Source organism: Micropterus dolomieu, linkage group LG06 (assembly GCF_021292245.1).
Source record: "Micropterus dolomieu isolate WLL.071019.BEF.003 ecotype Adirondacks linkage group LG06, ASM2129224v1, whole genome shotgun sequence".
NCBI classification, from domain to species: Eukaryota; Metazoa; Chordata; class Actinopteri; order Centrarchiformes; family Centrarchidae; genus Micropterus; species Micropterus dolomieu.
In genome coordinates this window covers 14636376-14662036 of record NC_060155.1, presented here as the reverse complement: position 1 = coordinate 14662036, position 25661 = coordinate 14636376, and the positions used below count along the sequence as shown (strand labels likewise).

Genomic DNA, 25661 nt, shown 5'->3' with positions numbered 1-25661 from the left:
TCCTAACAACAAATTAGCTTGTGATTATAATCACCTTTTCGAAACTGTAGAGACAGGACTGTGTGATCCAACATATTTTTTATATTAAAAGCGCTGTTTTTATCAGAACGCCCCCCCCCCCTCCCCCCGAAAAAAAAACAACCGAGGGAGCGATGCTGTTTTTTCCCCTTCTCTGGCGTGAGTCGTAGGAAAACCATAAACACGGAAATAGATTTCTCCGGGGTACAGACCGTGACATAACACCTGTAAACAGTCCGTGTTGAAACTCATTTGAAGATGCGTGCTGAGTGCTCTGCCTCTTTTCACTGCCGAGCCTAACGTTACTTCCTGGTGGATGAGACAGCGCCTCAGTGTTGTCGTAGTAAGCAGACTGGGCAACTGAAGTGAAGGTGGAGGCGGCTGTTGATGGTCAGCAGTCACATTACAGCAGTTAACGAGCACACTTTTTTCTGTTTTCGCTCCTTTGAAGACAAAAATGGGAAGCACGGTGATGGAGTCCAGCAAGGAGAGCTCAAAGAAAATACCAAAGAAGAGGAGAAGTCTGAGGATTAACATGCCAGTGAGTCGGTGAAGTATCAACTAATTTGGCTTCTTACTGTGACTGTTTAAAAAAAACTTGTTGAACTTGAAATCAGGAGAACCGGAACTTTAAGCGTTATCAAGTTAGCCGTTTTTGTTTGCGTCGTCGCGTGCAGACAAGCGTGCGTGATTGACAGCTGTCTCTGTACTTTTCAGTTCGTCAGTTTGATTACTGCCGCAAAATATATCTCATTGATTTTGCATATTTCCATGTTAAGTGCATCTAACGATTAAACAAATGGCTAATTATTGTTATATTTTTGACATATTTCCTTTCCTTAAAGATTTTCATCAGTAGGCCTATGTATAACAGTAACACTTTAATGTGATGTCATTGTAGCCAACTCCCCTGCTTTGGCAACCAACGTCACTATGTATGGCTATCTGACTGAGTCGAAAGTGATTAGGACCTTGGGTATCTTATTTTGTCCAACCAACAGTCCAAAACCCAAACATACTTAGATGACAAACTAGATGGTATAAAACAGAAAACTTGTGTGTTAAATAATTGTGAGGGAAAAACAAGCAATATTAAGCAAAGCAGAGGAACCAACCTGCTCCAAATCAGCAAGTGAGGATCCATTATCGTCACAACAATGAGGCTTTGTTTATGTAACTTAATTTCAGTAGCCAGCCATGATTCACAGTTGCCTCCATTCACCAGTCTCAACAATTAATGTCTGAGATTGTGTTGTCCTTTGCTGTAAAGACTGTTTTTCAAGGTCAAACCATCTCCGGGATACTTTGAGCACACTTTAGTGACAATAATTTGTTTTGTCTTGTAGCACTGATAACAGCTATTGTGACAGTAGCTCACAGGCATGTATTTATTGGATTCTTCCATCAGATCCACCCATTGCGTCCTTTTTAATCGTAAATGAAAAGGACACAATCTGTTACAATAGTTCTCTCATAACAAATGTATTTGAGTTGGAAAACAGCGTAACAAAAAAAAATGGTAAAAATCACTTCCCTGATAGGAAATAAGCGTGTTAATACAGCACTGTTTTTGTCAACACTCTGGCCAACACACAAGTGCTGGATGTTGGCGCTTTCCCCCACCATATAAACTTCCCCAAACTCAACCTGATGGAAACACAGTAGTGGCAGAAAAGACATCGGAACAGGTTTGCAAGGTCACTTAATTATGTCTGCAGCAAGCATTGCACAATTTGTCTCAAGTGGAATGTAAAACCCAACCCTGGGTGTATGGTATGTGAAGAAGAGTGTTATGTGTTGCATTTATTTGCAAAGGTTTCCGCAGTGGCACATGTTTTTCTTCTTTTCAGTGGCACGCTGAAAGCCTAAACCAGGAGGTGTTGAACATTTTCACTTTCTCCCAAAGCAATGAGCCGGTGAACATGTCCATTTATTGTTGAGACCGTCTACAGTAGCATGTAGTGGCTAAGAATGCATTCATTTTACCTGTTATGACATGTTATTTTGTTTTGCTGCTGTATTTCCTGGAAGTTGGCTTTATCCTTGACACTCAGATCTCTGTTTTGCGCAGGAGTTGGGTGCGTTTACTTCCCCACAAGTGGAGACGAGTGGCTCCACCAAAAGTGGTGCTCAGACGGTACAGAAATTATTTTCTTTTAAATGATTTTTGTCTCATTATTTTTCATTGAATTGCCAATTGTTTGTTTTCTCAAGCTTGTTTTTTTCCAGCACATGATTTATCTTGTCTGTTTGGCTGTGGTTTGTTTGGCTTTGAACACATTTAGACGTGGATTTGGGAGAGCAAAATATTACACAAGGCCATTCTTCCTATTCTGCCAATCTTCGCTGGCTTACAGTAACATCGCACCCACTGTGTCCAGGCATAGCAGGATCACATAGAGGAAATAGTTTTTTTTCTAAAAAAGAAAGCAGCCTCTTCCTAGTGTCTGCTCTAATGGATTTGAATAGGATTAATCCTCGATCATTACTTCATATCCACCAAAAAACACATTTCCGTTTTACCTCAGTAATAATTGCGCAGTGCTGATAAAAACCTGAATTCTCTTGTGTTTCGAAAGAATTGATTTTTATAGCCAGAAAAAAACCCTCATCGCTGTTCACTTGCCTTAACAAGCGCTTGCACAATGGCAGAGTGAGAAATGTTGGCAAACAGAAAAGATGGGTGTGTGTACTTGCTCTCTCAGATTTGTCACAGGATTGGTTAAACAGAAATGTGTGTATGAATACGGCCAGCCTTAAGCAAATACCACCGTGAAGCCTTTTTAAGGAGACCAGACAAAATAACCCTTCCCTTTCTTGATTTGATATGTAACAAAATTTAGTGATTTAGCCTCTGGTGTTATTACCAGTGCATTTTCTTTCCTATAGAGCAGCAGTGGTTCTTTTTGCACATCATATCGTCATGCAGCTTATCTGTTTGGTTGAGACTGGTTATTATACATGGCGGGCTTTTATCCACCAAAAATGTTACCAAAACACTAATACAACCTCAGCCGGATATCATTGCATATGATAGTGCTTCACTATATCAGAGCCCACAAATGGTTAAAAGATTTGTTGTTGGCACATCCCAAGCAGGCAGTGGTGGGGAGGAGGTTCTCTGTATCTCCAGCTAGATTGGCTGCCGTCTCGTGTTTTTTTTTTTTTTTGTTTGTTTTTTTGGTGTCTGCACAGCAAATAGAGAAGGATTTCTCAGTCTTATTGCATGATACTGACCTTGCAGAGACATACCTATAAACACAGAAAGTCATAATGAAAAATATTGTGACTATTGTTAACTAACAGAAGTGTTGATTGTTTGTGATTTATTGAGGGTGAGGCCACTGAACACGATGGCCCGGTAAACAAACTGTGCAGCACAACATTATGTCTTAGAGAGAAGTACGATTTATAAAGCCGCTTGAGACAGTAAATAAAGATTGTGATTGCAGCATGAATTGCTTTTTTTTTCTGTTTAGCTCTAATTGAGTCTTGTACAGCTGACAAAATGAGGTATTTCTGCTTGGGATTAGTTTGAATAGATATTCTCCAGAATGCAAATTGTCCAGAAAACAAGTGAAAAATGTTGCATCAGAGTGCTCTCTGGTTGAGAATGTCCAGTAATCAATGTTGGTTTTTCAGTGACTTTTATCGCATTTCCTCGTTTAAAAACTAGATCATGACAGAATATTCCTATATCGGTATCATTTCACAATACGGTACACAAAATTCTGTCTATTAACGTAAAACTTCAGTTAATAACCCGGGCTTTCATTTTATTAAATCACTGAACTCAGCCCGCCTATATTTGGGAGAGGCATCAAAATGGGACAGGCTTTTAATTCCTTTACCATGCCGGTAAATCTGAATGAATAATACTTTGGTGCTTATTGCTTCTGTAAAATGAACAAAACAATTGAATTTTGGAGAATCTAACTTATCTAATGATGTGTAGCATGTCTATATAGAAAGATTTAAACACTTATATTGGTATTCACAATCTAAGCAGCTTAGAATAGCTCAAGCAGGTGACCCAGTGGGCTTCAAGAGGGTTTATACATCTAAAGAACTTCTGTAGAAACCAGACCAGGCTTTTAATTGAGACTAGGCTTTTAATAAAAGCGGTACTTGGCACAGAAATGTTAAGTAATGGTAATTATTTTTTTCTAGATAAGTAACAGTCTGGTAATCATGAGATAAGAGGGATTACTTAACAAACTCAGTATGATGTATTACTTTACTTGGGTGCACAAAAAGAGTAACTAATGATTAAGGCTACATCCACACTACTACGTTTTTGTAAACAGTAGAGTATGGAAGAGTTGAGTTTTATAACGAATACGATCTCTTTCCACACCAGCGTTTTAGCTGCGTATCATGGTTGATCTCCGTCTATATCAAAACGACGCACATCTAGTGATCATTCACGTTCACTGGGAATGTTCGTGATGGTGTAAACATGAAGGCGATTATCTTTAGCACACCCTTGTGGCAAAAGTAGCGTGTCTACAAAAACATCACATTTAGCGAAACAAGAAAGTACTATTACAGATGAAGATCCACACCAAAGATTTTTTGGAATGGACTGACGACGAGGTGGAACTTTTACTGAAAATAACACGGGATTACAAACTGTGGCACTGAAACAGTGTGGGAGTCGTCGCAAAGTAAATACGGCGACAAGCACATGTGTGTTATTTGCACAGCACAAAATATTTTAATAGAAATACCAAAACATAAACACTGTCAGTAGCATTTTGTTTTTGCTTTGCATGACTTAAAAGACCCAATCAGGAATGTGAGTGTCTGCGTCATTGTTTTTAAAGTCCTCTGTTTTCACCTGTCCTCACTAATAATACGCTACCTCGAAGTTTTAAAACGAAAATGGGGTCAGCAGCGTTTTTTAAACTTCTTCGTTGTAGGTATTCGGATTCGCTGTTTTAGTCTGGATGGGAGGTGCAAACGTAGCAAAAAGTCTGCGTTTTATAAAGAAAACTTATTAGTGTGGCCTGTAGCCTAAGTTAAGAGTAATTAATGAGTTACTAGTTTTGTGCAGCTCAGTGGTTGATTCAGCGTTAATCTGGAACTACTCATGAAAAGGGTGGTCATTATGTAATTCTGTAATCTCGTAACTCTCCATTATCATCAATACAGTCCTTGATTCTGAGATATTGGGGAACGCAACTTATTAACTATTAAAAATCAGGTCGTTCCTGATTTGTTCCTCGCTCGTTCCTTAGTAACTACTCACAATTGTGTGTACGTTATTGTAAACAGTTACAGATTTATGCATGTGGCACATGATTCTCACATTCTCGTACTGCTCTTTATGAGATACCATTAAGTTTTAACAGTGTGGCTAACTAAACTAAACAGTGGTTCATAGGTAAAAAAAAAAAGTAGTAGTAACCCAAAGTGCAGTCAGTCATTTCATAATACATCATTCAGTACGGCCCTTTGCTTTAGATCTTAAGTTAAGTTTTCTCTCTCTCTCTCACTGTGGATGCACACTGAACATAAACCACCACTTCCAAAAATGCACGAAAGTAAAACTGCCTCCTTATTGTCTCTCAGGGAGAGCGCCACATCCGATCAGCCAGCCCCACCAAGGGAGTGTCTGCCAGGAGCCCAGCCAGCGCCCTTCTCCCCCCATGTCCTCATTCAGCTCCAGTGCAATCGAAGACCAGCTCAGGTTCACCCAAAACTATCTTCCCCTACCCCCCCCATCAGAACCCCTCTCCCAAGTCCCCCCATCGCCTAAGCTTCAGTGGTATCTTCCGCTCCTCATCCAGCTCCACACCTGCAAGCATCAAAATTTTCTCCAGAACCAGGAGAGGTGAGTCTGAAACCTGTCATTGCCCATTCATGACGAACACTCAGCTTAATGTTGGTGGAAACTGAAATGGCTGTTGTAACTGGTTTGTATTGGCAATGCAAATCAGTTCTTATATACTGTGCAAGACCAGAACTAGAGGGAAGACGATTATAAAGGAAGTAAGACACAATAGATGAAACAGTGTTATCTCAAAAGATAAGTTGGGTTTCCTGCTGTATGAAGTAAAACCACATACAGGAACCTGCTTCTAATTGAGTTCTATAATGCATACATAAGTGTTATATAAAGTTTGTGAGTTAATAGATATCTTGCTTGTGACAGACCTGACATACAGTTGAACTTCCAGTGACCAGTATGAAGGAGTGTGAGAGCAAAATTTAACACACTTGCTCCCCATTCACACCTGAGACCTTGTAACAATAACGAGTCACATGACTCCGGGGAGGGAAAATGGCTAATTGGGCCCAATTTGGACATTTTCAGTTAGGGGTGTACTCACTTTCGTTACCAACGGTTTTGACATTAATGTGTGATGTGGGACAACAAATTTACACTGTTATATAAGCTGTATACTCACTACTTTACATTGTAGCAAAGTGTCATTTCTTCAGTGTTGTCACATGGAAAGATATAATCAAATATTTACAAAAATGTGAGGGGTGTACTCACTTTTATGAGATACTGTAAAAACATCTCATGCAGCATTAAGGAAGTAGAAGCCTATCCACTGCTTTGTTTTGGGATGCCCTGCAGACCAACAGGGTCACCTGTATTGTCAGACAGATGGCCAATCACTTAAGTGCTGATAGATGTATGTTCATTCTCTTCTTAATGCCAACAACTAGGAAAATTAAATGGTTGGCTTTGTTTGATCTTAGTCTGATCACAGCTTATGTGATTGGGCACCGCAGCGTGACATCAAGTTGCAAAAGTTTCGGCACCCCCTGCAGTTCACACTACTGCACCGTTAACACACTACCCCCACATTCAAATAAATGGGTGGACTGGGGTTTGTTGTTTGTTTGTTACAGGTTTGCCATCCAACCGGTGGAAGTCCAGCCATTCTTCAATGTTAAAACTCATTAATACTGGTATGCACTAAGAAGTGGAATTGAGATGGACTAGGCAGTTTTATGAAAAACTGACACGGGCAGATTTTCAGCTCTCATGTCTCCATGTATTTGGGCGGCTGATTATTACATAACAAAAACCAGCCTGTTTTACACGGAAACAGCCCTGCTGGAAGCAGCATCAAACGGCACAAAGATGAGTCATACGTTTTTGGCTCGTACACATACCCATTCTTCTGTTTCCTCACAGAGGGTCAGTTTGGCAGTGGCTGTTGGAATAGTTCTGTCAGGGCCAGACCTCAAGAGAGAGCATGCTCAGTTTGCTTTGGAGATTGTTATTGATGGTAACCAAGCTAAAACACACCAAAACACACACCAACAGCTACAGCCCTCTCGTGCCAGCTGCTCAGGATTTCCAGAGTTTGATGTGGTTTGAGACATTCCATCCTCTCAGTTTGTTTTCTGACTAATGATGGGGCTTTAAATGATCGGGGGCCAATGATAGTAGTAACAAATTAATATCATGCAGCAACTGAGTGGGCAGGCTGAGCTTTTCGATTTTTATTAGTGGGATGTTTTTGTAGACACGCTACTTTTGCCACAAGGGTGTGCTAAAGGCATAATCTTGTCTTGATGTAGTTCTTCAACTAGTGTTGAATAAGCTGTCAATTTTATAACCTGTACATTATTATCTGTATTTTTATATACCATTTTAGTAAACATAAATGTGACTAATAAACATTAGGTGACTATGTTTTCTCAGGCGCATTTATATCCATATTTGCTACATATATGATCAGAATGTCTTCTCATTCCCATCTGGTCTAAATATGTGTTTTCCCATCGCCTGGACATTGTCAGTCTTTCACTGTTGAAGGCAACTGTAGAGCTTTCATACCCTTATCTGGAAGTGACCAGACTCTCAGGAGCTCTTCACACAACCATGCAGTGTTTTTTTTCTTCTTCATTTTTTCCAACTCTCTCTCACTCACTCTCTCTGTTGCTACTGTGTGCTGTATGTTGTCAGTAAATAAAGGAACCGGGCAGTTTTGACTTTCCAAATTCTCAAAACACAGGCCTTACAAGGGCAGAATGATTTTATTTTGAGTGGGGATGCTAAGCCAGGTAAGCACTTAACAAAATACACCATGAACATGTAGATGTTTGGATAAACAGTATTTAAAATCCACATGGATCTGATACTTAGCAACCTTCAATACAAATTGAAGCAAATTTATTTTATAAGGATAATGAAAAGTATCATAGTATGTTTGAGGTGACTGGTTTTACCATTGCTATGTCAACCCCTCACTCACATTGACCCACCGAGTGGAGTGGAGCACTTGCATAACATGTTAATTGAGATCTGTACTGGACATGCTGTAGCTAATGTGAGCAGCAAATATTAAGTGGGCCATCTGTTAAGGGTAGGGGAGGCTAGTGGTATTGAATGGAGGCTTTCTGATCAGCTGACAGCAAAATGAGATGTCCCCCTGCTTTCATCTGACAGGGGCTGGCCTCAGCAATCTTAAAGGTCAGGCCCCCCAAAAGTTACAGAGAACGGGCTGTACAAATGACAGAGCTGCAGGATTCCCAGCGTAATCCCTTTAATTTTGAGCTGCAAATTCAGAGAAATTAGAAAGGAAGGAGTTTTCATTTCAGGAAACACTGAGATTGTGCGAGCCTGAATGTTACATTGTGTGAAGACAGAGTGAGACAGATGTGCCTGTGCTGACTTTACTCTGTGGGAAGAGGGAGGGCAGTGGGTGTAAGGGGGGGCAGGGAGGTGCGCAGCCTGAGCCAATCGCTGGCATAGCCTTCATAGACTGGCCTCCTTTTATAGGCTGCCGACATGCGTGCTATATTAAAGAGACGCCACCCACAGCTGCACCTGACAATTTACAGCACTGACACCGCATAGAGGGTGGGAAAGAGTCCGGCCCAAGTTTTTATTTGCATCACTTGCAAGAGGGACACTTCATAACTGAAGCTGTGTGGAGTTTACTGCTTTCAAACTCTCCATGTCTTTTCCTTCAAATGTATGAGTTGACAAAGATACTGTACACTGCGTCCTGCTGACTCTGTGCTCTGTGGCCTTGGAGGATTTTTTTTTTTTTTTGCCTGGATATGCAAACTTAGCCTTGCTGTGGTTTTTATTTTCTGTTTTTAACTTGTACTGCTGGCTTCAAGAGAAAGTCAAGTGCTCAACATCATAGAATAGCTTAAATTACGTTTTCTCCTGCAGAAGACGCCAGAAGACTATTATATATTTTCTTCATCCATAGATTGTAGGTGACCATTTTCCTCCATTAATAAAAAGGACCCTCTCCCCTCCTAAAGACTGCTTCAAAGACTAACCATTCTGGACTCCCTTAAGTGGATGTGCTTTTCAACTTCAGTTCTGTACAACTTTCTTCATCTAGCAAGTGGAGTAACCCTCACTTGGGACCTTTTTGAGACATCTCTGTGCCCCTACCGTGATGCAGATGGTCATGGTCAAATTTAGTTTTGAACCAACAACCCACTGCAATCCATGAAGAGGTTTGGCAGCCTGAGGAGGAGCAAGAAAAGGAAGGAGCAAGATGGGCTAGGAGGGAGGCATCAGTCCGAGGCATCATGTCTGTCTGGTAATGCGCTGTGCTCGTCACCTGCTCTGTTACTACTTTATCTTAAAATGTTCCTGCAGCGTCCTCCAGTTACAGTACAGTAATCTTGGATTCAGATTTTTTTATGTTTACAGTCAAACAGCATACATAGTGAAGTCACTGCTAGTGCACCTTTTTAAGGAAATATTTTTTTTATATAAAGGTTTCAGATAAATGTATTCTAAACATCAAGACTCAGGGGAGCATCTGTTTTTTTATTTGGTATAAATCTGTTCCTTGCCTATATACTGTATTCATTATTTACTGTGCATATGGTTGCTGAATATTTTTTGTTGTGGTCTTAGATATAGTTTGTATAGTTTAGGTGCTGGTTACATGACTAGTCTCTGCTTTCACAAAAGCATGCAGTACATCTATACAGATTGTCAGGACACAGACCAAAGTGGTACAGCTATCTGTGTGGGGTTGACCTGCAGCAAGAGGCTAGCTGAAACTTGATCTAAGTTCATAGAGATGCATCTGCACATTCTACATGATGCTTTATGCATTGTGCTAGACTAATATGTCTCCAGTAATTCATATGTCAAGGCGGTGTTATCTACGACGGACGGTATGTGACAGTAGTCTTGTTAATGCTATGTCTGAATTAAATGGAATACCATAAGTGAGACTTTTCCTTATGGTAAAGTGATTTATAGCCACTCTATTTGAGTGTCAGTCAGTTCAATGTCATTACTTCTGTCCCACATCCTAAGGGAGTCCCTTCAGAATAGCTGCTCCATTTTGAAATCTGTAGGCCTATTTAAATTGACAGGAAGCATTTCAGCTGAAGGAGGGACAGTCAAAACAAGTTGAATTTTGGGGGCTTTTTTCCCTTATGTGTGGGGACAGTATCTCTGTACATAATATTCCTCCAGAAGCAGGTCCTTGAACAGTGACAAAAAAGCACTGACCACCATGCAGACTTACTGCAGTTACTGTTAAGTGTTGGCTCATAATGCTTGATGAGTGAAGCACTGGGACCCACTGTGTGGCACTTTATCACAGATGCTACGGCTCCTGATTTAGAGGCAGTCTGACCTCGGTGGAGTAGATGAGGAGTCCTGTCACAATTATGTACCTCCATATGTGGATGTAGAAGATGTTGAGTTCATCGTAAAAGACAGTATACGACATGGTGACATCTCTGCCTATACTCTAAAGTCTTATGATCCAGAACCTCTACACTGTGGAAAGTAAACTACGCCGCTTTCAATGTTCACTGCACCGTCTAAGATGCTGACATCTGCATGAGAAATTTCAGCAGTTGCCAAATAGAGGACGTCCATTTGCTGTGTGTTTGAATTGTGACTGCTCATTTAAATGTTTTGCCATGATGCAGTTACCTATGTGAGTTAGAGAACATGCTGTTACTGCAGCGCTGAACAGTCATGTCCCTTAACAGTTTACCCAAATAAATTAATTAGTTTGAAACCTTTGTTGCTAACTGGGGGTTACTCACTGTCATATCACCTTTTGCTTCACAGTCCACACACCAGTTCTAACTAGTGTGCCAATACAAACGAAGGCACGTCCTCTGGGCCTGGAGAAGCCTTACTACTGCTTATGTTGCTGCCAGAGGCACAGTAGCCCCACTTAACTGAAAACACGCTGTCTACTCCTCAGGGGCCACCCAGACTGAGAGGATTCGCTTTTTTGTGGGTGTTATGTTAACACAGCTTGCAGAAAAATTTCAATAGAACAACCAAGTGTGATTAGCCCCTGCTAATCTGCAACCTTCTGCGAACACCTGTGAACCACTGAGCACATCTCACACAACTTCCTAAAGTCCAAGGTGATATCTTCAAATAGCTTGTTTTGTTCAACTAACAGTTAAAAACTGAAAAAATATTCAGTTTAGTTTGATACACACTGGGGAAAAAAATTTTTTACAAATTGAGAAGCTGGTAACAGAGAATGTTTGGCATTGCCGACCTGTGAAAGACGTCTGAAAGATGACTGAAATGATAAATTGATGATGAAAATAGTTATTAATCTTCTTTTTCTGTCGATTGTCTAATTGATTATTAAACTAGGATAAATGTTTCAGCTTTGTAAAATGTAAATTATTATTTCTTGATTGATTGATTAATCTTTTGACCTACAATAATCAGAAAATAGTGAAAAATGCCCATTAAAATGTCCCAAATCCTAAGGTGACCTCTTTTTTTTTATATTGCTTGTTTAGCAGTTGGGACAGTTTTTGTACAGTTTAGTATCACGTAAGACAAAAAAGTAGTAAATCCTCACAATTGAGACCCTGGAACCAGGAAATATTGTCATTTTTACTTAGAAAATTACTTTAAAAATGAATTAATTGTAAAATAGTTGCAGATGAATTTTATGAGTCGACTAATTGATTAATTTGACTGATAGTTTCATCTGTAAATAAAACGGTAATAAAGTGGTCAAATGGCAATTAACTGATTATCAGGTTAAGCAGAGATTTACTTTACAAATCAATGCTGCTTGTGTCTCCCTGCGTAAACCGCTCTGTAGTATGTTCTTAGGTAACTTCGCTCTAAAATATTATATACTGCATGTTTTTTTTAAATATATGTAAAGTTAAATTGACTGTACTACTTGCAGAAAGGCATCAATTTCCTGTTTCCTGTGTGGTGTCTAGCTTACCCCCTATAAACCAGGCTGAAGAGAGGGCTCCCAGCCCCGCTGTTATCTCCTCCTGTGGAATGTGCCACAACAGCGTGACTAAAATAAGAAGGCTACACAGCGGAAACAGGGTACGCCAAAAAGGGCTGGTGCATGCCAACTAAATGTCAAGAGATAGTGTGGAGTGCACTGACCAAGGAAAAATGTTCACGCAACACACAGGGCTTCATTTATGAAAAATATCTCCTAACTTGAATGTTTTTATTTTTTGTGATTATTATTACTTGAAGATTATATTTAGATAGCAGAAAGTCCTAAGAAAGATGCTAAATACTTTGTACTTTGTCATATGCTTGAATGACTTATAAATGATCTCAGCTCATTTCATATGACTGAGTCAAGTGGGCTGATTTACTGAAACTGCTGCTTATATTTTCACGCTGGCAGTTGAGTCCACATGTGACAATTACATACTCGCGGCTTTACTATCACACTAGTGCTGGATATGCAATGAAAGATAAAAGACACCACAAAGTCTTGTGGTGGAAGACGTGTGACCCATTTGGTCCACATCACCCATGCCACTCTTTGTCTGGCCTCAGAAATATTGGGGTGGAGCCAGGGCAGCGTGAGTGTCGCGTGTCACCCCGCGTAAGATCGTGACGCCTGATCGTGTGAGGGTTGTCATGTGACTGACACCTTCAACCTGACACTGCCGCAGGAGGAGCTGCGTCACAGACAGACTGTTGGGTTTAATGCGGCTGCTTATGTTGTAATCGGCCTAGTTACTGTGGAGGGGCGCCAGGAACAGGGAAAACACAATCTGCATGATTCATTGTGTTTCTTTTTCCAATATTGATCCATTATGGATCCCTTTTTTTTACATCATTCATTTCGGTGAGTTGAACTTTGGAGTGCCATCAAGGGAACACCGAATAATGTAGATGTCAACAGCTGTCAGTTCACTGTTCAGTGTTATTGAGGAAGTGGTTAAATATAATCAATTACTTGATTAATTGATCACTTATAAACTATTTAAAAAGGGATAATAAAGTAAAAGTAAATATGCAACATCATAGCTGTACTCCAGTAATTTAAAAATGTTGAACCCATTGATTTAAAAATTTTTAGAATTTAAATGAAACGGTTGTCTTTTTGTCATTGATTATTTGGCTGAAGGCTGAAAACAAACAAAAAAGCAAGAGACAAAACAAGTGCAAGCTTGGAGGGCACACTATTGAATGGATTAACAAAAATTAAAGGTTTTTGGAAACCTGCGCAGGTGTTTTCACTTCTGGCTAATTAGACTTCTGCTCAGGTTGAAATTGGGCAAACTATAATTACGTTCCCACACAGTCTTCAGGCAAAGTCTAATCAGGCAAAATAAGTGAAAACACCTGTGTGGGTTGACCATGGGCATGTAGGGCCTTGTAAAAATGTAAACAACCTTTTTTAAAATGTTGTGAATCGTATAACATTTTATAGATTTAACAGTAATTTTTAAAACATGAGTTATAGAAGCAGTGGATAGCAAAAACTATTTATGTCTGTAAGTTGCTAATTGTTATTTAAGTTGATATAATGTATACAAGCTCTTTTAGTAATGGTGATTGATTGTAATGCTGCACCCCCGTCTGTCAGCAACTGGGCTGAGGCTTTATCCCTGGTATCCGTGTTGTTTCTCTGTAGCCAGGACCCGCAGCAACCTGATGGATCAGAAATGCATTCCTTCTCTGTAATAGCATGTGACAGCATTGATGGTATCTGAGGCAGTCACGATTGTAGGGCCTCAGTCTTGCCAACTAAGCCTATCAACAATGTCAATCCGCGCTGTGTTTCAGTGTCCCTGGGAACGGCGTATGGATTGACATTGAGAGAAACAAGAGATAAGTTGTGGTATCTATAATTGTGGTCCTTTATTTTTATCTCTCTGCAGCCTCAGGACTCTCCACACCACCCGCCACCCCAACCCAGTCATCTAGCCAGCCTGTGTTCTCCCAGGAGGCCCAGTCAAGCAGGCCCAGCCCTGAACGCCTGGAGATGAGCTCCCGATCCCGCTCGCTCTTCACACCTCCAGACACAGGACAGCGCCTCACCCTTCCCTCTGCTAAACCACCGATCACTTCCTTGAGCCCCGTGCCATCTACCTCACAACAAGTGAGTCACACTGCAAAAATGCTCTCACTTTAAGAAACCAATTAAAGTTGAATGCCATCATTTTAAAAAGTCACTTTATTTGTTTGCCTCAGAACACTTCAGTCACTGCTTGTGAACGCTGACCAACAAGTGAATGTGACTCAAATAGATTTAGGCGTGACTTCTTTCTTTCACCAGGTAGCATTGTTAAAACATAATCATATAAATTGTGTGGAGACGGTAGCATTTAATGGCTCCACAAAGTCACTGCTCCCTTTGTTGTTTATGGAGAGATTTGACATCACCGGTACAAAACTAGTTTAAAGGTCACCTATCCAAGGTTCAAGCTTTAGGAGAGAGTGATTTGAGTCCACTAGTAATGACTGAACTGTCCAGGGCTTGAGGAATAACGCATGCATGTGAATTCTTGAAATAGGTCAAACATTTATTGCTTTTGGTCAAAAATAAGACTGAATTACGCACATAGTCACCAAAGCAAATTCCTCATTTGTGTTAAAAACCACTTGGCATTAAAGCTGTTTCTGATTCTGAATATATGACTAAATGAAATGCTGTCTCTCTGCACTCGTTCAATATCAGTGATGCCGATTCATATTTCCTGGGAAAAAAAAAACTGATAAATTCTGCACGGATCACAAGACTTTAAAACTAATAACAATTTTTCCTTTGTGGCTACATAACAGTCGCCTTACATGCCTTCTGTCCATGAGTCATGTGCTACTTATAACAGTGTCATAAGGGTTTTCTGGGACAGTGGTGAACAAAAAGCACGGATGATGCAGATGTCTTTCATTCAAGCTCTGATACTTTCTGAACAGGCTGCGTGTGCGCTATTTGCTCTGAGTATCGGTGGCAAACAGAGGGTGTAAATATTGCCTCTGTATTAAAGCAACATCTTGAACAGCATTAGATGACGGAGTAAGCAGGTGTGCAATTGACTGCTGCTGCAAAAACAACTAAGAAGCAGTTCAGGGTTTTGTCAGAACAGTTTTGTGGGTTTTATGCAGGATTCACCAGTCCGAGTCAGGAGGTGAAGGCAGATTTCCCACAGCTAGTGAGGAATTGCTTCTGTGCCCTTTTCATGAATAATTATCTGAAGGTCTGTCTCCACCTGTCTGCTGTGAGTGATTGTGGATTCTAGCCAGAGAGGGTAAATCAATATTTCATCACCAACATTGTATACTGTTGATATTAATGCCCAAGGACTCATGGTTGTGGTTGAAGAGCAATGAGTCAGTGCCTGTCAGCCTCTCTGTGACCACTCCTTCTTTCCTCTCCACCATGCATAATGGAGGCTCACAAAATAATCTTCTGATGCTGTAGTTTACTTTTTGCCAAATCCAATTTCAGAAGCAATTCATTTAATGGATTTGTGTATGGCTGCCTCCCTGGAGTTTGCTGTAATACCTAAGCAGGCTGTGCGCCCCGGTGTGATGCTGCAGGGCAAGATTTATGAAAGTGCAGGAGTAGTTGTTGGCGAGAGAAACGCTGTGTCACCATTGCAGGACGACACTGGGGACGGTGTAGCATCCCAGAGCAGGTATGCAGGCTTTGTTATACTGATGCAGTGGCTTTTTTGGATATACTCGCAAATTAAGGGCCAGGGGAGATCATGTATCAACAAGCAGGCAATTTTGTATGCAAATCTCTTGTCATCTCAGCATGATGCAGCATATTTCATGTTGAGAAGGTGCCTATGTATGTCTATGAGATGCAAATGGCACAATGTGGTGTTTTCTCATGCTGCTTCAATTACCAAGGCTAAAACAATTGTTGTTGCTGTAGAGCTCTACCATGTTGCTGTTTTGTCAGAAGCTATTAACTCTTATGGACGTGATAAGGCATCCCCAGCTTCTTGCTGCTAAGCAACGTAAGGGACTTCCTAATATGGTGAAGTAACCAGGTTGCTCTGCATGGAGGGGTGTGTCCACAGCGCGTGGAGCTTCCTGCTTTTTCTCTCCACGCCTCATGTGCGAGCCTGCTCCTGCGGTGAGTGTTGTTTGGCAGATTAAAACTATAACAATGAATTCCGATGGTTTATTGTGGCGGGATTAATTCTCACACGACCGTGTGGTGGCTGTTTGAGCAGCGTGTCGGCATTGGTTCCCCATTACTGCAGCAAATGGATCAGGACTGTTCCACTGCGAGTTTTTAAGGGGGTGTGTGTAGTCCAACATGAGTCTGCCAGGAAAGTAGCAGCTGTAACAGCACAAGGGGTTTTGTCACGTTACCTGTGTTTGGGCTATTTAGCGGACATGGAGCAGCTTTATGTAACTGGTAAAACGCAGGTGGCGCACTACGTGTTTTTCTTGGTGGTTCTTGGTGTTTTGCGCACTGCACTTGGTGTGACCACAGTCTGCTGGGGCCGCTGGGGAAAAGTCGCTTCACCCAGCTACTCACTCACAAATTTACAGCAAAGTTTTGTTGTGCGCTGCTGCGTGAGGATTTGTGAGGATTTGCTGTGCGCTTCCCTGCAAACTTCTGCCTTTTTTCTCCCTCACAGGTCTACGGTTTATTCGAAGGCATGCTGGAGAAACTTGAACTAGATGATGATGGTGAGTGTCCCTCTGCTCTTTTACTACCTTCAGCCTTCAACGCAACTAGTAATGTAACATAAAGGTGACTCCGTAGCACCAGGAATTTTTCAGGTATTGCAGTTCTAGCCAGACGGATAACGTTAGTCAGACCACGCTAAAAATATGCGATTTAAACGTGTTTTTAAAGACTGTGTTCGCAGTGCGTCAGAAATGCGAGGGATCCCCTCTACATGCATCTGAATTGACCGGTTCCTTGTCATAACAGACCCGTTTATCTAAATATCTCAGTCGAATATTTTTAATGAGAATTTTATGCAGTGATCTTGATAAATCATGAATGATAACGTTAGCTACTACCGACTGGCATTTAAAGGAGGTATTAAAGGGCCTCCTATCAATTTCCGATCATGATAATTAAAGCTTTTGAACTCATTGTATTGCAACATGTGAGTAAGGCTGCTACAAAAGTGGAAAAATCATTCAATCTTTGAAATCTCAGAAAAAAGTAATGACAATTTATGTAATTTGTCTGATAAGCAATATTTTTTTTTTTTCGATTTACAATGATATAAAACGAGGTAAATAAAATAAAAAATTTACATTTCAGGAGCTGGAACAAGACGGTTTTATTTTTTACTTTAATGATAAATAATTAAATACTAATTTATTTTGTCAGTAAAAAAGCCTAATAGATTAATCCACTTTGTGTGTGGGGGAACCCTACTGTAATCATCTAACTGAATCATGGTGGACATAAGTTCCTACAGTACTTTTGCTGTCTGTGTTTTTCCACTGTTTCTGTGCTTGTTGGTGCTTAAAGCAGAGCTTAATTATCAGTAAGATGGCGCAGTAAAGTGTCTGTAAGTGGTCCAGAAACATAATGGTTGTTTAGTCTCCCAGTGTGTGTTGTTTCCAGTCTCTCATTATATATTCCCTGTGAGATTTCTCCTTCCTCTAAAAGTACTTTCCTGCTTTTTTCTTTTTACAGCTGCTGAACCTGAGAGTGATATTTACATGCGCTTTATGAAATCCCACAAGTGCTACGACATCGTCCCCACAAGTTCCAAGCTGGTTGTGTTCGACACGGCACTCCAAGTTAGTACTGTGCCTAACGTTTGTTTTGCCTGCAGACAGAGCTTTATATGATAATGTGGTTTCTTGTTTTGAGAACCGAAAGAGGTATTCAGTCAAAGTTAATGTACAATAAAATAAGCGTGAGTATTCGCTTCAGGGCGGTTTCGATGGCTTGGTTGATAGAATTGTCAAAAAGCTGTTAAACAGTAATCCTAAGAGTTTGCCCTCTTTGATGTGTAGATCTTCAACCGCGAAATCCACAGAAGCTCAAATGATGACAGCTAAAACCAACTCAAAGCCGAGGGTTTAGATTGTACTTCACAAGATACATCACGTGTCTCTGCTACAAAAAGTCATCAGATGAGGGGAGCAGCCAAAGATTATTTTTGATTAGAAATCTTTTTTTTTAGAAGTCTCTTTTTTTGTGTGTGTGTTCAAAACCTAAAGATGGTCAATTTAAAGTCATAAAACATTAAAAAGCAGCAAACCTTCACATTTTAGAAGCGTGGACATGTGAATATTTGTTTTGATTCAACATCCAAATCAATTATCAGAATTGTTGTGGATTTAATTTTCCACTGATCAGCTAATAATGTATTTCAGCTCCATATATGATAATCACATTGTTGTGAAGTTTTGTGTTTTATCTCAATGTATAATCTAATTAGATATTTTATGACAACTGTTGCTTGACAGGTTAAGAAAGCTTTCTTTGCCTTGGTAGCCAACGGTGTGCGAGCTGCTCCACTATGGGACACAGAGAAGCAAAGTTTTGTGGGTAAGAACTCCTAAACGTAGCAGACTTTTGCCGTTTTAATGCTTTTTTTGGTGTTTCACATACTAAAATAATTGTTTATAGTTCGTATAATAAGAACTAGAGGCTTTATTGGTAGTTTTGTGTTGACTGTTAGTTTGCAGTTTTCTAGGTTTGTTACTTTTCAGTCAAAGTAAGGCTTGTTTTACAATTATTAAATCATCAATGCTTGCCAAGTATTTGGACCAAATAATAGAAAAAAGGGCTTCCACACATTGCAGATTTAATTGCCAAGCTTTCAATCAAACACCATCTCTAGGAAAAGGCACATGTCAATCCATACATGTGAGATTTTCAAGACAAAATATGTTTAGTTACCTTTTAGTCTTCTTATTTGCTCTGTAGATTTGACTCTTTAATGAGAATATGCAGTCTGCATATTTTTAGTCCACAGGGGAAAAAAGGCAAAATTGGCATGTTAATTTTATTTCAGATTTTCTCTTAACAGAGATCGAAATTGTCTCTGCTGTGCTGGTGCGCCATTGCTAAATGAACGGAAGAAACGCTGTGTATTAATGCCTCTGGTCATGGTTAGTGGGGCATGATGCTATATTGAGGAGAAGTCGCAGGAGCTGTCACAAACCATTAAGCGCAGCAATGACTCCTCTGTATTGACCAGTGCTCAGAGAGGCTGGAGATAATAAAAAAATTTTAAAAAATCGCTGCAGACTTCTGTTACTAAGATAGAAGTGAATTTTATTTTTGTGCTGGGTTTTTTTTTTTTTTTTTTTTTTTTTCTCCTGCGTAGTTTATTGCAAGTCAGCTGTGATGAATAATGAATGCCAAGTCAGCCTGATGATGAAGCGGGGGGTGGGGGTGTTTGGACCACGCCCATGTAAGCACTGTCTCCTCTAACCAACTCCACAATGCCTGCAGGCATGGCGCTCTATGTTGTGTGTTGAAGTAGTGCTTTAACGTCTATTTTCATTGTAGGAATGCTGACAATCACAGATTTCATCATCATACTACACAGATACTATAAGTCACCGATGGTAGGTCCACTTGACAGATAAAGTTTGCATGAGATAAGCTTTCATTGAGGAATTCTGTTTTGTTTTTTTAAACTAACATCAATTTCTTGTATTTCAGGTGCAAATTTATGAATTAGAGGAACATAAGCTTGAGACATGGAGAGGTTAGCAATCATGATGATGATGTCGTGTTTTTGTGGCTTGCATGTTAGACTTCAGTGCCATTTTATAAGCAGAATATAAAATACATTTAATATTTCATTCATTTTCTTCAGAGGTTTACCTTCAAGCAACATTCAAACCTCTGGTCAACATATCACCTGATGCAAGGTACGTTGTCTGTCTCAAAATAAAGAATCTTTCTGTTTTTGCACATGCTGGTGTGCGTGGGAGCAGATGTTTATTGTGCTTCTTGTAACTGGTCATTTATTGTGTTGCAGCCTGTTTGATGCAGTGTACACCCTCATCAAAAACAAAATTCACCGCCTGCCTGTCATCGACCCCGTCACGGGGAACGCACTTTATATTCTCACACACAAGAGGATCCTCAAGTTCCTCCAGCTTTTTGTGAGTCCAGCACGGTCACTGTCGGCCTGTCTGTGCATGAATGTCAAGCTTGCACAGCATTTTAATCTATATGATGGATGATTATGACTACTTGTCCAACTTTCACTTGCCTGCTGCCCCCTTGTGGTAAACGTGGAAATTTAATACAATGGGATGTGACTTTAATGAATTGGGTGGAGAGTGATCACACTGAACAGGTCCTTGCCTCCCTGTCTGTGCGTTTGTGTTCTCTAGATGTGTGAAATGCCAAAGCCAGCTTTCATGAAGCAGACTCTCGGGGAGCTGGGCATTGGCACGTACCATGACATTGCTTTCATCCATGCGGACACACCCATCATCAAAGCACTCAACATCTTTGTGGAGAGACGAGTGTCTGCCCTGCCTGTGGTGGATGAGTCTGGTAAGATGACAAACATCATTGTTGACAAAGTAAATAATACTAAACAAACTAACTTACTTTCTTACTTGAGTTCTTTGTGCACTCTTTACAGGCAAAGTTGTGGACATTTACTCAAAGTTTGATGTGATTGTAAGTTGAAATTTCTACATTTTCTGTTTATTTTTGTTTTTTTTTGAAGAGACAAAATAACAAATAGATGCTAAAAAATGCACTTTCATGATTGTGTGTAGAACTTGGCTGCTGAGAAGACGTACAACAACCTGGACATCACAGTGACACAGGCTCTGAAACATCGCTGTCAGTACTTCGAAGGAGTCATGAAGTGCCACAAAATGGAAACAATGGAGACAATTGTGGACAGAATAGTCAAAGCTGAAGTGAGATTTGTGACAATGATGTGTGCATACATTTAGTGACCGGGGGGGGCGGGGAATCAGGACTGATATGAAGTTCATCTGTTTTTGTGTTTTTCTGCTAGGTGCATCGTTTGGTGGTGGTGGACGAGCGCTCCAGCATCGAAGGCATCGTCTCTCTGTCAGACATCCTCCAGGCCCTGGTGCTCAGCCCTGCAGGTATAGATGCTCAGCATTGCTAGCACCAACTCCCCTTCTGTCCTGGACCCTGAGCTCTCTCCCCACCCTGCCCTCTAACCCTGTCCTGGGTAGGAAAACAAGTCTACTTTACTCTCAGCTGGTTGTTGCCTGTTGCTGGCTGTAAGGAGGCATGGTGCCCGACGTCCTGTTTGTCCTGCTGGATGCCGCTGTGTGTTATGAGGATTGTTGTCAGGATGAAGAGGCTGTTATTCTCTGTCAGGGCCAGAGACGTCAAGAAGTTTTCTCTTTATTTAATAAGTTCATAGTTACATATTAGGGCTGAACGATTAATCGTTTTCAAATTGAAATTGTGATTTGAAAGAACGCGATTAGCTAATCGTGAAGACGATGATTAAAATGTAGGTTAATTATACAGCGCTGACCCGTTTTAAACAGTCATGCAGATACCGTTGTGTGACAGACTTGCTTCCTGTTATGATCCTACTCACCAATCACAGTGGCACAGGGCATGTACAATTTACAACAACAAACGAAACTGGAGGAAAATGTGGGATAATGGTGTCAACCGAACCGACACAAGTATTGGCTGTGCCGCGGTTTTGTCCGGCGTCGGCTCACGCTGAAGTGATTCAGCAGCGGAGCGTTTAGCTGCCCTGCGTTGTTGAGTTAATTTTTCATTTTATGTGATTCAACTACGGATAACAGCTCTCTCTGAGCCGGCTTTGTTCCGCTTTCTGCAGGCTACATATCCATATGGAGCATTTCAGAATAGGTTTTGCTCATCTGATTTTGCTGACTTTTTTTATTTGTTAAACCATGGCTAAGTAGGCTATGTAGTTAAATTGTTTCTCTAAATCGTCTGTTTTAAGTGTTTATTGTTGATATACAATCAGGAGTCTGCACAGAGTATTTTATTTTGGAAATCAACCAGATTCTCTCTGCTGTTTTGAGTCTGTCTTCCTGCCCAGTTCATCTGCTCTGTGCTTCTTGACGTGGCTTCCCTCAAAAATACACTGGTTGTGAATATTGAACTAATCGCAACATCTGGTGGGGAAAACGCAATTAGATTTTTTTTTTCCCCCAAAATCGTTCAGCCCTATTGCATATGCATAGACGGATTTAGTGAAATCATTCTAGACAAACCCCTCTGTTGCCTTCACAAAAGGGATAAACATTTTTAAGATCCACAACAACCACGTACGGAGGTCAACAGGTGGTGCATTTACACACTTCCATATTTGTGTTTGCGCTAATTGCTCTGAATTGAGAGAAAAGCTTAATGTTTAATGGATGTAATGTGATGGATATGGACATGTTACAGGCAGCAGCGACGCTTAGCAAACCAAAGCTCAACAACATGAACTGAGGACAAACTGAACTTGGAACAAACCCAGTGTCAAAATGAATCAAGCCTAGCTTTAGGTCTGTGCTGATTCATATATTAAACTATTCTTTCATGTATTTTGAAGTGTGTGTGTGTGTGCGTGCGTGCGTGCGTGCGTGCGCGCGCGCTACAGCAAACAATATGACTAGGTCTTATCAGGCTTTCGGACTTTGCCCCTTAATGCTGTCAGTCTGGTGGGACTCACAAGATGAGTCCATTGTTATTATATTTAACAGTTATAATTGGACGAACAAACAAAATGGAAAACTTCAACAAGGTTAAGACGGTAGTTTTGTATCACAAATGTGAGGTTTGAATGTAAACAAAGGCATAACCATGAAGCTTTGCATACTATAAATTCTGCTCATTTATGTTTGGCTTTTAATAGATGTAGCTGCATTTTTGCCAGTAGCAAGCTTTACTTTGATGTGAATATGTTTTGTATTGATACGCATGAAGGCAAATAACAGATGCCTGCATAATTTGAGCGATTTCAGTTGGAGGTTGTTGCATGTTCAGGCTGTCCGTCAGATCAGCAAGGTGTTGTAAGGGGAAACATGCCAAGCAAGCGTTCACTCTCCACTTTAATGGATACACTCAGTTTTTCATCCCAGGCTTTATTGCAATGTTTTATATCATTTATATTTGCACATAACACATCCTCCAGTTTTGTTAAACTAACTGCAGCTCCTCCCGGGGTCAAAACAAAGTCCAATGGGGCATTCAAAACTTCAAAAAGAAAATTTGTTTTTGAAAACGGGAAGCTCAGTTTAGACAGACATGTCTACATGTACAGACAAAAAGCAGCCAGAATTAAGCTTATTCCTACTTTATTTACTTTATTTCTGTTGGTTATATCCTCATTAGTGAGGAGTTTAGGTCATTAAATCATGCTAGAAACACTGATTTGTGAAAAATATTTAGTAGAACATTTATCATGAGAGTCATCATGGTTTTGAAAGCCTAAATGGTGGGTTTTATTTCCAGTGAGATATAACAGCAGAGTGGCAAGTTTTTCCAAAAATCAAGCCATTGGTGAGGTTGCATTTTTATATGTAATCATCAATGATGAAAATGGATAGAAACATTTAAACAAGATTTAAATAACAGGAATCCAGTCTGTGCTACAGGATGTTTGTTTATGCATCGTGTCCCTGTTGTGTCCTAACTATTACTACTTCTTCTCCTCCTCCGCAGATGCCTGTAAGGAGGAAAACCTGACTGAGTGAGAGGGAGGAAGCATCAGCTGGTGGAGTCATGGGAGGAAATAAGTTTGGGGTTGGCTTGAGGTAATAATGTTAGTGTAGGGAGCGTGAGGTTGAGTAGAGCCAGCCTAAAGGTTCCAGCAGCGCCTTCAACTGATGCACTAAAGAGGCTTAGAAACCAAAGAGCTAGACAGCTAAATGAAGTGGAGTTCCTGCACTGAGGTTTGATTTATCTGAATTATTTTAGTTTTTGTTTGCTTGAACACTGATCAGATGCATTATGGTCACCAGCCGGGGAAAGATGGGAAAGACTGGTTCTAATGAGTTAGGGCTTCTGTGTTTTGGAGTGTGTAGTTGCTGCTGTAATCTGATTTTATTTTTTTCACATTTTGTAGTATATTACGAAGGTCATCACCTCGGTGTTTTGGTATAGAAAGGTGAACATTCACAGATGCAACTTATGTTTGGTAGCAAAACTTTCACCTGCAATGTGGCCATTTTTTGACATTTGCCAGTGCCAATACAGAGAGATTGATGCACAATCTTTATTTGTGCCTTTAGTTTGCCTTGCCCACACCAGTTAAGTATTTGTCTTTTGACATTTATTGTCAAATAAGTGGAATTATTTGGATTAAAAAAATGTTAATGAATGTATTATAAGTAGCAAATTCTACCTTCTAAATCAAATCATTTCATTTCCTTTTTTTTATTTTGTTGCATTTTCTGTGTCAGAAGTGTCAAGAATTTCATTTGAATAGATCCAATTCTGAAAAGAAAATGCTTTCCACAGAAACACGCAGTGGTCAGAGGCAAATACAAATATACATTAATAAGGATCAGCCAAGAGCTATGAGTGAGTACTTCGCACTAATTTTACATCATAGTGATTTAGTCATTGCGGCTTAAGGATGCATTTTTGTAATGGTATTACAAGACCGTCTTTTAGATGTTTAGAAACTTTATTTCTTTGCATTTATTTTCAGTTTTGACACTTCAGACAATCTGATACTCAAAAACTTGCAAATCAACTGTTATCTCAGCTGTAGCTCGACAGGACTCATCTCCATCTTTGACTGTGTAAATAGGATCGTTTTCGGGAAACGTATCTCACAAAGCTTTATTTTTATGAATGTGTCAACATGTTTAAAGAGACTGCAGTTTTAATGTTATTTTTGTAAATATCTTGTGGCAATATGTCCAGTTCAAAGAGACTTTGTAACAGATCAACATGTACTGTAAATGTGCAAGCATGAGAAACTACACTTAGGCAGTATGAATGTTCTTTGTTTTACTTTTTCTATTTTTCTGGCTGCGGAAAAATAAATGGACACTGAATGTACTAGTTATGTTCTGAGTTTTTATTACACTGTGTATACTGTGTGGGGTTTTTTTTTTGTGTGTTTTTTATTTATTTTTTTTTTATCAGTCCAGGGATGTTTTCCAATAGGAGAGTAGTTCCCAATCTTTTTTGTCTGATATACCCCCACAGTCCTATGAGATGGTCTCAAATACCCCTTCATCATACCCCTTAGATCCACACATTGGCTTTCATGGAGTTTGTTTTTCTCTGCAGAGAAAACACAGTGGCTGTGCTTCGTCCACGATGTGAGTTCATACTAGGTCTGACCCCCAATAGTCGAAGATTAGATGCTTCTATGGGCGGAGCCTGATTCGACTGTCAATCTCACAGTCGAAGCTTCGCAGTGAAACAAGGATCGTGCCATTTTGGCGATACGGGGGTGCTCAACGTCCGATTTTTACATTGAACTACCAGTTTTCTCCCAATAAGTGAAGCCTATTCCAATATATATTTCAACGC

General features: G+C 40.2%; 1 protein-coding gene and 1 long non-coding RNA gene across 11 annotated transcripts in view; one reads left to right on the top strand and one right to left on the bottom strand.

Moving 5' to 3' along the window:
- Window positions 1-696, bottom strand: part of LOC123971923 — a 66634-nt gene extending 65938 nt beyond the window's left edge. For both annotated transcript variants that reach the window (XR_006825332.1, XR_006825331.1), the window contains exon 1: window positions 444-696. This is a non-coding gene — a long non-coding RNA (uncharacterized LOC123971923). The remainder of the gene's footprint in view (window positions 1-443) is intronic.
- On the top strand, window positions 232-25181 carry LOC123971919 (5'-AMP-activated protein kinase subunit gamma-2-like). Of its 9 annotated transcripts, none has more exons than XR_006825328.1 (16): window positions 232-559; window positions 2090-2155; window positions 5593-5854; window positions 14116-14336; window positions 16840-16891; window positions 17862-17968; window positions 18644-18725; window positions 19695-19753; window positions 19851-19896; window positions 20008-20062; window positions 20173-20299; window positions 20534-20699; window positions 20791-20828; window positions 20930-21076; window positions 21178-21360; window positions 23835-25181. XR_006825328.1 is itself a non-coding variant. In XM_046050997.1 (16 exons), exons 1-16 carry the CDS (start codon window positions 476-478, stop codon window positions 23864-23866), a joined length of 1638 nt encoding a protein of 545 aa, XP_045906953.1. In that variant the 5' UTR covers window positions 237-475; the 3' UTR covers window positions 23867-25181. The 9 variants fall into 9 exon arrangements, 8 of the variants coding, with proteins under 8 accessions (XP_045906953.1, XP_045906955.1, XP_045906956.1 ...); XM_046050997.1 differs by having other exon boundaries at window positions 237-559; window positions 21178-21271; XM_046050999.1 differs by lacking the exons at window positions 232-559; window positions 2090-2155; window positions 5593-5854 and adding an exon at window positions 9185-9551 and having other exon boundaries at window positions 21178-21271.
- Window positions 25182-25661: the final 480 nt, after the last annotated feature.

Coding starts and splice junctions, on each gene's coding strand:
- LOC123971919 (XM_046050997.1), top strand. CDS start 476: ATGGGAAGCACGGTGATGGAGTCCAGCAAGGAGAGCTCAAAGAAAATA. Junction 560..2,089: donor GTCTGAGGATTAACATGCCA/GTGAGTCGGTGA, acceptor TGTTTTGCGCAG/GAGTTGGGTGCGTTTACTTC. Junction 20,300..20,533: donor TCAAGTTCCTCCAGCTTTTT/GTGAGTCCAGCA, acceptor TGTGTTCTCTAG/ATGTGTGAAATGCCAAAGCC.